The 11,559-nt window shown below is 39.4% G+C and overlaps 2 protein-coding genes across 2 annotated transcripts in view; one reads left to right on the top strand and one right to left on the bottom strand.

Moving 5' to 3' along the window:
• Positions 1-3,814, bottom strand: part of hbs1l (HBS1-like translational GTPase) — a 23,788-nt gene extending 19,974 nt beyond the window's left edge. The window contains exons 1-4 of the mRNA XM_020593443.1: positions 3,505-3,814; positions 2,803-2,868; positions 1,756-1,887; positions 1,298-1,552 (exon numbers count right to left, since the gene is read on the bottom strand). Of these exons, the coding sequence (XP_020449099.1) occupies positions 1,298-1,552; positions 1,756-1,887; positions 2,803-2,868; positions 3,505-3,547 (496 nt within the window). The 5' untranslated portion in view covers positions 3,548-3,814. The remainder of the gene's footprint in view (positions 1-1,297; positions 1,553-1,755; positions 1,888-2,802; positions 2,869-3,504) is intronic.
• A 4,520-nt stretch (positions 3,815-8,334) lies between these two features.
• myb (v-myb avian myeloblastosis viral oncogene homolog) overlaps positions 8,335-11,559 on the top strand; it is a 9,264-nt gene continuing 6,039 nt past the window's right edge. Inside the window, exons 1-4 of the mRNA XM_020593329.1 lie at positions 8,335-8,877; positions 10,873-10,990; positions 11,213-11,284; positions 11,491-11,559. The exon at positions 11,491-11,559 is cut by the window's right edge and continues 1 nt beyond it. Of these exons, the coding sequence (XP_020448985.1) occupies positions 8,855-8,877; positions 10,873-10,990; positions 11,213-11,284; positions 11,491-11,559 (282 nt within the window). The 5' untranslated portion in view covers positions 8,335-8,854. The remainder of the gene's footprint in view (positions 8,878-10,872; positions 10,991-11,212; positions 11,285-11,490) is intronic.

Raw genomic sequence — 11,559 nt, 5'->3', positions numbered from 1 at the left:
TTGGGCTGCGATTTGAATGTTCCTTGATTAAGTCAGCCAATGATGGGCTTCCCTTAGGATCAGCCATTATGGCTCTGCCTCCAGTCCCAAAACCCCTTGAGTGTGGGTTGCTCTGCAAGACTGACAGACCCCCAAACCCAGGAGGAGCATCAAGAGGAGAGCTTACATTTGTTAATTTAGGGCTGCTTAGTGACAGACTACTGAGTGAAACTGAAAGGAGGGAGGAAGCAGATGAGTTGTGAGATTCTGGGGACATATTTAAAGATGCCAAAGTTCCCAATGACAGACTATTCTGACTAGACATCATGGACGACAGAGAACTAGGTCCTGTTGTGAGAGCGTTTAATAAGGGGGCACCCAAGCCTCGCTTTGTGTCAACTAAGTTTTGATTTTCAGAACTCCTAATGACTGGGTCAGCCTTGTGTTGAAATAAGTCGTGCAAGTTTGGTGCACTTGCTGGCACATGTGGTTGTGTATGTTTGGTCTGGGAGTTATGTGCCTTGGATATAATGTCTGTGTGACAAGCACACAAGCAGGCTCCTTACCTTACAAAAGCCAATTGAAAGTTGTCGAAGAGGAGGGGCAGGAGGACCAGATGAATCATACCATGAACGAGAGGGGGGAAAAAACAGAAAGAAGGCACTTTGTTAAACATTTGCATGACTAAAACATGTCACCCCATATATTAGAGTGAAATGAACAGTGAAAGCCCCTTGCTGCTAAGCTTTCATATACCGAATACTAATGAGCTCTGCAAAAAGAACAGAGACATTCAGTCAAAAATGTGATACAGTATTAGATGTTGCCAATATCACAGAGCTCTATCTCAATAACAAACCAGCTCATTATGTAACAATCCAGTTCTTGTGTTTATCTGAATCTTATTTTATATTAATAACTTAGATTAAGTAGTAACAGCTTCCCTCTTTGTATTTACAGCCCTCTTAACTGGCAAACACTCACATCTTCACCGGCCTCTACAACTATTAACCATTTCACTTATACATATTTCTTAATTGTGACTACATTAATTTATATCCCTGACTACATTAAAGTGAGCATACTACAGTGGATGCAAGCAAAAATATAAAATTTGGAACATTCAAAAACCTTAAAAAAGAGTGACTATACTGAAATGCTACTGAATGTTGAACAGGTGATATGTGCCACTAATAATTATTGTCTAACATATGTTAGACTATGATTACTGATACAGATGCTAAACTATGTTAGACCAGTCAAAGACAACAGCTTCTGACAAATAAACCTAGTGCATTTTGATCCGCTCCAGGTGTACCTTTCTCAGCCACGGCCTCTTGTTTGGTTCTCTGTGGAAGCGGTTCCTTCTCCTGGCTAACTCTTGCAACTGATGCCGTCTCTGCATTGGTGTTTCTGGAAACGGGGGCTGTTTTAGTAGTGTCTTCAGACAGGACTGCATCCAGGGCCCTCTGTGGGTCAAATCCATATGTCATGGCTGCCTGGGTTAGGACCGAGTCTGGTACTGCATCGCCCAGCACTGTCCGCATATGGTCCAGACAGGAATACAGCTTTGCTACAAAATACAACACACAGCTTAGACATTTTATTTGTCATCCAGAAAAATGTTAGATTAAATAAAGTAAAATAGACAAGGGAAAAAACCTCTGGTCAAGATCTTTTTATCTTCAGTTTGCAAAATTTCTGAAGAAAATAAAAAAGGTGAAGGTCGGGAAGATCTGTCATTCATCACATGTATGGATTTTATGATGATGTTACCTTGATCAAGAGGGTCAAGGTTGTGGCTGATGGTAGGAGACACAGGCACATCCTCATCTCCATATTGTTCCTCTTCTAAAGGTTCCTCCTTTGGTGCATGCCTCTCTTGACGTGAGTAGATGAACTGATTCGCTAAATAAACCAAACACATCTTTACTTATTACCCAGTTACAAACAATGTGATGAGCAGGCCCAAATGGAATCAACAATTTATTTATTTTTTGCCTGTAATGTACAGAGAAAATATTAATTTAGCTAACATTTATTTTTTGAGCAAAAGGAAGCACAAAAATGCATTAAAGCAACTAAAATAATCTTGAGCAGGTTGACAGATATCACTTTATATGATCTTTTAACACTGAGAATTTTTTATTTTATCAACATTTCAAGACACTGTTAACATTTGTTGGAAATTCCACCAACATAAGATTTAAGGACACGTGGCCACTGAAATACAAAGTTCCATTTCTTTAGACGCATGCTACTGACCGACCACTGCATAAAAAAAGAGAAGGGGGTTGAGATAATGGGGCACCTTTTCAGACAATCTCATCAGGAGACATTAACATTTTAACAGCTCTAGAAGGTTGACATGAGAAGTGTCAAATTGTTCTGTACTAAAAAATATGTGCTAGACAGACATGTGCAACTAGCCAGTCAACGTGTGAAGTAGATGTGAATGTCAGATCCATGGCTTGGAGGCGGAGGGGCATACGCATGCTTACATTCTGAGTTTCTACCTTATTTTTAAAATCTGTGGAAAATCTGTAGAGGCATTGTCAGAATTCTGTGGGCACAGATTCAGTCTGGGCCTGTGATGTCTGATTAATACTATATGATATAAGTCGTCATTTGATCACATTAATCCTATTTAAAATTAAGAAAAACAAGTTACTGAGAGAAACAAAAACATGAGACTAAATTCTCACATACTAATGTTGCCTGTTTATAAGCAATCATATATATTTGTTAATGTCACTTTAAATTGTCATAGTGTGGCATTAGGGCAGCTAATGCACCATGAATCCTGCATTCTCTGATACCAACCTGTTGCTGGTGATATACAGTAGTCATCATCCACCGACTGCCCATATATATCATCATCTTCAAAGTCTGGAAAAATATAATTGAAGTTCATGGCTTACTCTCCTCTCACTTACACAAACATATACGTTTAAAGAAATGCAGTTGTAGTCAAGTCTTCTGTGACAGCTGTCTCTGCCTTGTCAGCAGTTTTACAGAATGCAATACAAACAGTACATTGTAAGTGAGGACATTTTCTGTAATTATGTAACGTTGACTGTAGATCTGCATATAGGTAACGTTAAGCTTAATATGGGCATAAGGTCAGAGGGTGGAAATATATGCAGCGCAGAATTAAAATCTTGTAAGATTCCTAGTAAAACAATGCCAAGTTAGGATGGCAGCATTAGCATACTAGCTATCGTTAACTTTAGTATATAAATGTAAACATTAGCAGCAATATTAGTAATTAACACATCAATTTTGACATTATAACATTAGCCCGAAAGCTTAGATACAAAAGAACATACTCCTATTAATGTGTAATTTATCTTGTGCCTGGTGCCAAGTGACGCGACATTATCGTACCAGCTACATTAGCTAATGCTAGCTGCTAAAGCTACAATCAACAATAGTGAATTTTAGCTTGGCGGCTAACGAGTTTAGCTTATTGGGGCCTTGTCGTGACGTTTAAGCTATTATCAGCGCTTCCTTAAGATTATATACCTTCATCGTAGTTGTACCCTCGGACATTTCTGTGCCGAGACATTTTGACTACGTATCTCCTCTCGGCCCGAGCACAAGTGTTTTCCGGCTCACAGATTTTTGTGACATGTGTCCCACTGCCCGGCTGCCATTGCTGCTGCTGCTGTTGTTGTTACTGTGTGAAAATACGGCAGCAGGTAGCTCAAATTTGATTCTGCAACTTCGAAAATATATCAATTAAATCGATTTTTTTTTCAAAAATGTATAACTTTGCGCATTTGCATATTTTGTTAGTTCGCCAGCAAACTAGTCATTAAAATAAAAATTAAAAAGTTGTTCTTGGAAAAATAATTTTCCTCGCGGACGTAACTTCCTGTTGCAGTTCAACCATCTGGCCTGGGGACAGAGCTCCCAAATGAGCGATGTACACGTCGCTAACAGATAGAAACTGTTCTCAGCCAGTAGAAGTTTGCAGAATTGATGTTTATCAACTAAAGAAAGGATGCACGTAAGCTAATATCATAATGAGTCAGAGGGAAATAAATGTACACCATAATTGTATCATAAATCACTGGGGTCACAGTTGGAATAGATGTAGGCTACGTTATATCTGTACAAAGCAGAAATGAGGTTAATGCCTGAATATGCCATTAGATCAGTTCCTGGAAAACCCAGCAGGTTAAGCCTCCTGAGGATGATGATGATGATGGAGATGAATGCTGTGGTGATGATGATAAAGGTAGTGAATATAGGCTGCAGATTACATGCAGACAGTGTTCAGGTTTATTTAAAAAAAAAACTTTAAAATTTATGATTGATGATATGTCATTACTGTAACAAAAGAAGCACAGTGTCACAGATTAATAAGAGCTCTTTCCTCTGTGCACAAACATGAGGAGGCCATGAGCAGTGCACTGAATTAAATACACACGCAACTTCAGTCCCACTTATGATCTTTGGGGTGTGAAAATCTAAACCACTTTTGTCAAAGGTTATGCCCCATGGTTACAGACCTGCCCATCTGAGCTCACACTCTATACCTCGCACAAACATGCACCCAAAGAGTGACATCATTTTTTCCAACTATCTTTGTACAAGAAACCTAGCCTATAGCTGGTCTACCACACAGGGAAAAGAAATGTTGTGCTTGTGTGTTACAAGTTTCACTTGTTTATCTGTGAATGGGTTTTTACATATTTATAAACTTTATAGTCATAAATATATGTGCAGGTGTATTATTGTGTATTTTTTTATACATTGTGTTGTCCTGATCTTAGCCCATGTTCCGGTAAATAAGAAGAAGTGGCAAATGTCAAACACTAATCTGATACCAGTGATACAGTTGAAGTATACACTTGCACATCTGCACGGTGAAATGAAATATGAGGTTTGGTGTGTCTCCTCAATCTAAAAATAGAGCAGAATAAAGAAAGATGTCTGCTTAGGTAACTGTGAAGACCTTTTCACAATGAGTGGCTCATATTCCAACTGGCAGTTTGATGAAGAATAGCATTAATTGATGGAGGTTAGTAAGAACAGAAGGGGGATCATTCATAGCAGGAGGGGAGTTTATTATTTATTGTGCACACGGTTTAACCTTTGGTTAAGAATATGCATATGTGTCTGCGCGTGCATGTTTGCATCTCTGAGTGGGTGGAGGTTTCCCTTCTAAAATTCCACTTCCTGCGTTTTGAAGTTTTGGTTACACATCTACATGTCAAAATAAACAAGTGTACACGCACACATGGAACTCATGCATACAGACACAAACATGATCATTTTACAAGGTCACGCAGGTGACAGGGAGAGAACTCTTTCTCTGCATCACTAAAATGTTTCTAGGACATTTTGAAACCAAAGGCATCAAAAGGCACCTGATATGTAATGGAAATGGAACATATTGCCTAAGTGAAAAATAATGCATGAAACAGCCTCATAATAACCAGGATAGTGTTTGCAGTTTTTATCTTACGTTTTCCTTGTTTACCACAACAATTTGCAGTTCAAAAAACCACAGACCTGATTAACAGTCTTTAACACAAAATGATACCACTATGTGATGTTGTTGTTGCTTGTTTCTTTTTATTAATAGATTTTTTAAATAGGTTTTCTGCTTTATTTATGTAGCCACATTTAGAGAAAACATGTCACCTCATATATCAGAGTGAAATTAAATATACCTTTGTGCTGCAGCAAGGTTGAGGTGTGAATTTTCACACCTCTGCAGGATCTAAACATTTGTTTCCTCTGAATGTCTTTTTACGCACTCTCTGGTCAAATCTGTGCTGCTGATGTGGCCACAGATTTCATGAAAAGTATGTTCAATGAATTTGTGGCAGGCAAGGAGGATTTCTCAGAAAATTAATGTTGGACTGATTAGATGGATTAAACAGATGGATGGGCAGATTGCTAGAAAAATTAGTGGCTTAGTGGATGGATGGGTGCTTTGTTTAAATTCTTTAGAAAGTATATATTTAAATGACTAATAAGCTTTATAGTTTCCATCCATTATGTTTTCTCTGTAAATGAATTATATTCAGTTCTAGGAGATGCACAAAAATGGTTGCTAGTGACTGGGTGGTAATAGTGGAATCAAGTGAAGGCAAACTAATGTAAATGTCAACAACAGCATGTAAATCTGACACCAGATAAATCCTAGAAGACAAAAACAAGTGGATGAGGGGTGAAGTCCATCCCAAAAGTTGGCAAATGGTTTGAGGTAATGTTTTATATAATAATAACAATAATAATAATAATTCAAAGACCAAGTGCATGTCAGTTACCATGTTAGTTTATTTAACCACATAACCATAGAGGAAAACATTCATTACCTGTTTGAGTTAGGATCAGCTTTTCCCCAGTGCAGGCCTTTACATACACTCTGACACACACACACACATAGACAAATAACAATACTCATGTTTGGCCTTCCCAACACTGGATTTGAAAGCCTGGTGGGACAATTTATCTCAAGCCCAGGGGCCATCATTAAACATCATTCAAATGAACCAACCTGTGCACACAATGCTTTGCAAAGGGGCCAGCCATCACAATGACTGCTCTTACCTTGTCCAATTGCGCCCATGCAAATGTCCTAAGCTAAGAGTCAATGGGTCTCAGGCTTCCTGCACACCCTACTATATTTGGAAATTTGCATGCTCAGGCTCCCTTCCTTCAATTCAGTTTCAGATAACATATAGTTTTTAATATTACCCTCGAGGGAAAAGACACATTTAGGGCTTGCACAGAAACCAGCTTAAGACATGTTTCTTTTTATGATAACTTCTGTCATGTTATCTGGTGTTTTAGAGAATTTTGTACCATATCTCTTTTACTGACCTACCTTTCTTTCTTTGCGGAGCATCTTATATTTCAATCCTGCACAATAGCTGCTATATAATTAAAAACTGGATTTGAATAGAAGTACCACCACCTCCAAGCAAAAGTGACTAATGCTTGTGTACACAGGTGTGTACTGGATTTGAAATCTTCAGGTGATTGCAACTAGGCAACCATTATATTGTAGGCTTGCAGTTTGATGTAGCCCTTTGGCATTTAAAGTAAACACCAACATTTGTAATGTTACAAAACAATTGAACCAAAGTTATTAGACTGTAAGAATTATACACAGATAATGATTTCATGCTGCACTTCATTTAATCCCTGTCCAGTCTTGTACATCTTCACATTCTCTGCATTCACATAGTGCTTTACTTCACTGAGCACTCTGTCTACCATGTAGCATCAAACAGTGAAATTTGCAGTCCAGGCTGTGTGTGTGTGTGTGTGTGTGTAGCCTTTTATCAGCCAACTATTATGATGACTACTGAGGGACAATAGCCTGGTTTAGGTGATGATAATTACAAGTGACCAGGACAATATGGTCGTGTATGGAGGAACTAATACAACGAGAAGACACATTTATACAAATAAAGCATTAAAAATCCTCCTCTTTGCAATGAATGGTTGAGTGACGGCAGCTCTGGTGCAGGGAGGGTTGAGAACTCAGCCAAAACAAAATAATCATAATACATTCATGGTGGGCCCTTAGTACAGGACAGTGCAGAGGTTATGTAATACAACTAAAAGGAGCATTGTTATTCCTCATCCTTAAAATGTTGATGTTATGGGGTAGGACTGGATAAGTCTGACTTCTTCCTACTCCATTCAAACATGTACTAGGTATAAGCAAACTGATTCTGAATCAGCATTGGTTGGATTTGTATAATTATGTGTGTGTTGATGTCATTTGTTCTGCATGTTTGAAAGAATAAATCAAATCAAAAAATCAAAAATATGGTTGCTGAAAAGCACCCTCAACTTGATCCTGGTTTACTGTAGATGTGGATTATACTGAACCAAAGTCAAAGGTTATCAGCATGCTGCCGATTAAGAGCTAGTAAGATTATGTGAGGAACAACTGGGAGAACATAAAGGCAGTTGTCCTATGAGCAATAAATTCCCACAAGATGAAGTCTCGCTGCATTTCTTTAACTATCTTAGGCGAGGACAAAAGCTCACTTTATCACCAAACGATAAGACGGCCCATGTTTTATCACGGAGAAACATCTGTATCTTTAACACCAGCTGGCCCTCTACAAACAAAGCATTGCAACTTTTCTTTCCTCGCATGCCAGAAACCATTCTGCAATTGTTTACTTCGTCCAGATGCATTGGTTTCCTTCTCCTTTTCAGCAGAAGAGAAGTAACTCACGAAAATTGTTGACAAAACGCATTTAGCGCGCACTGCCAGCCAAAACGCGCCTTTGACAAGTCTACTGTGTTGTGGCCCGGTGCATTCAGGAACGCCTCGTAAATTTAAAAGCATCAAGTTGGCCCACAGTAACCCTAAAGACTACAGTGTTATCCAAAGACCTATCTATATTATCCAATTATCACCCAATTGACCATTTTTCATTTCTAACATAAAATCAAGCCACCTTTCATGATGACATATATATATAATTGTATGGTGTACATCATGCTAAGCAGGATCAAATCGATTTTGGTTTAGATGGTACTCTACAGGTTCTTTTCCACCTAAAAAGGTACAGGTTGATGTGTTTCCAAGGAAAGCATTTGTATTCGCTTTCTTATATGTGAACCAAAGGTTTAAATTTTCTCTTGTTCTCTTAAAAAGTCATTGTAAGACGTCGGATGGTGATAAACTATACTTTATTGCACATGCGCAGTGGGCCGCACGCGTTCAGAGCGCCAAATGTGCCGGGATCTATGGGGAGGGAGGAGCAGTAGTAGAGGCTGCTGTAGTTTAAATTAATGTCAACCTACTCCTCACCGGGAGAAGAAACTCTGCGGAGATAGCGAAAGTACGTGCTCAGCGCAACCTGCGAGCCGCTCTACATACTTTCACATGGCTCGGCGGCCGAGAAACAGGTAAGATCAGCAGATCTACTACTTTATAGCGTTCATATTTTTTCCTATATGCGTATTAGACATAGTTAGTTTTTCTTGTTGTGTTAACGATCATTTCTGTTAAATGCAACTTGAGCTTGAGATGTTCAGGGTGCACCTCACTGACAGACTTGATGTTTTTTGTTGTCAACTATTGCTATTTTTGTGCTCTTTCTGTGTGAGCCGTTATGTTTTCTCGTCCGTTCAAGCTCCGTAGTGGGGTGGGTGTCTCGCTCGCGCGCCCATGACAGGTGGTCATCTGGCATGTGCGCTCCTCGCGCTGCTGTCAGTGGTGAGACAGAAAGGGGGCTCTCGCTCTTTGTAAGCGTCTGTGTCCCTTACACACGCGCGGGTTAATAACATTAAGCGGATGGACAGGCGTGTGCCACGCATGGACATTGGTTTTAATAGGAGCCTGTAATAAATACAAAATCAAAGAGTATGCACCGTTACGTATATCTGCCTCTGTCCACAGAGACGTGAGTGTGCTGCAAGAAGTAATTTCATATCCTAAATTTGGTTTATGAAGGGTTTGAAAATATTTTTGTCATTGTCTTTTGGTTTTTCTAGTGATCATCGCCCTTTAGACACACAGAGACAGATGCTTTGCACGTTTGTTTAACTATAAGATTTGACATAAAAATCTAGGTGGCATAAAGGTCATTTTAAACCCGCCTCGATGAAACGTGTCCGTGAACGTTGCCGCAGCATCTCTGAAAGCGAGGGGCGCCCACTGTTATTTTGGAAACTGGTTTTTACAGCGTCCTGTGCACTTGTTTCGAGACGCGGCTTCATTTTTGTATTTTATTTGTTTTGATACCAAATCGCCACACAGTGAATCCTCACTCGTTCTGACCAACTTATCGTTTTGTACACTTTATTGATGGGCATCGACCTTTCTCTGAAATGCATCTGGTTACAGACTTTAAGCTTGTTTGGCAACTTTCAATGCGGGTTATTGGTTTATTCTCATGGTTTGACACAGATAACCTGAAAAGAAACCTGGTTGACAAAATAGCAGTGATCACCAATTGAAATGTTTCATGGTGCAGTTTTCAGTTGATTCATCATTCTCAACATGAGCTGAGTATGTTGCATTCACCTTCTTCTGTTTGCATGTTTTAGAGTTTTTTTTATTGTTCTAAAATACATGAAGCATGTATGTGTGTTAAAATGGGAGACTTTGACCTACATTAATATTTTTAAGCTTCCTTGCTTTAAACATAAATGTGTACAATATGTTAGTTTTCTTTGTATTTCTCCATATGGTCAGTGGTGTTCATCAGGTAGTCATGCATTTGAGTAAGTGGACAAAATGTAAAGTTGAATATTAACAATAAACATCCTCTTCTACAAGCACACACACACACACCTCAGTGGGGTTCCTGTTCACCTGCTGCACTCTATGACAACAAAGTACCCTACCTAGCTTCCACATTATCCATGCTCTTTATTCTGACTGGTTAAAAAGCCACTGGGTGTTGATGTGTGTGTGTGTGTGTGCGTGCATGCATGGCTGTACTGCACAATGCCACTGCAGGTCTGAACATGTCAGGGTCATGAAATTATGATCACATCTGCCAATCCCAGTATCTGTGGAAACCAAAAACACTGGAACCTGTTCATCCATCCCCCTCCCTCTCACTTGCTGTTCTTCTTCTTCTTCTTCTTCTCTCTCTCTCTCTCTCTCTCTCTCTCTCTCTCTCTCTCTCTTTCCCCCTGTGGGTGTCTTGGCTAAATGCCTGTACCCAAAACTTCAAGAATGACTGGTTCTGTCTGTGTTGACACCTGATGAGTTAAAGAGTAGGCCGAGTTCTTTATGTGCTCAGTAAAGAGAAGATTAGGGAGTAGTTTGGGAATAGACAGGTACTTATTGTGCTATTATTTGCCTTTCTATTATCTTGCACTTCTTTTCCACACAGCCGCCACCTTTTTTTTTAAATTTCTCTTTCTCTTGCTGTCTGTCTGTGTCTGCAGTGTTTACAGCAGTGAGGAGGATGATGAGGAGACTGAGATGTATGAACATGATTATGATGGAGCACTTGCCAAGGCAGGGAAACGCCACCTTGGTAAAACACGCTGGACACGAGAAGAGGTACGCTTACTGGCCTAAACAATTGAAAACTTTTTTGTTTAAGTCATAAGTCTTCCCTCATCTGCAGAAATTTCCTGAGAAATGATCACTTCCCAGGTATCTGGGCACCTTTGTATTGTCTGTCTAACCACACTCACAGACTATTATGCTCATTTTATGATACTGATTGCAGGGACTTATATTAAATATCTGACAAACTATAACATGCATTGTCTTTTTCAGGATGAGAAGTTGAAAAAACTTGTTGAGGTTCATGGATCAGAAGACTGGAAACTCATTGCAAGCTTATTAACTGTAAGTAGCAGGCCTGTGGCTGCACACACATATGCACAAATACACACAGGCACAGAGACAGAGTAGTAAACATAAACAGCATTTGGCAACACAGTCTTGTGGCAGACTGGTGACAAACCAGGATATTTTTGTTTCTGCTCTTTCTCTGTGAGCACCAATATTTTTGTAACTTGGATAAAATAATACTCCTTCTCTATGACCAGCAGAATCGCACGGATGTGCAGTGTCAGCACAGGTGGCAGAAGGTGCTGAACCCAGAACTTATCAAAGGACCG

This window comes from Monopterus albus, unplaced genomic scaffold, assembly GCF_001952655.1.
Source record: "Monopterus albus unplaced genomic scaffold, M_albus_1.0 scaffold19.1, whole genome shotgun sequence".
NCBI lineage: Eukaryota > Metazoa > Chordata > Actinopteri > Synbranchiformes > Synbranchidae > Monopterus > Monopterus albus.
The sequence above is the reverse complement of the archived record's forward strand: the minus strand, read 5'-3'. Positions and strand labels throughout refer to the sequence as shown.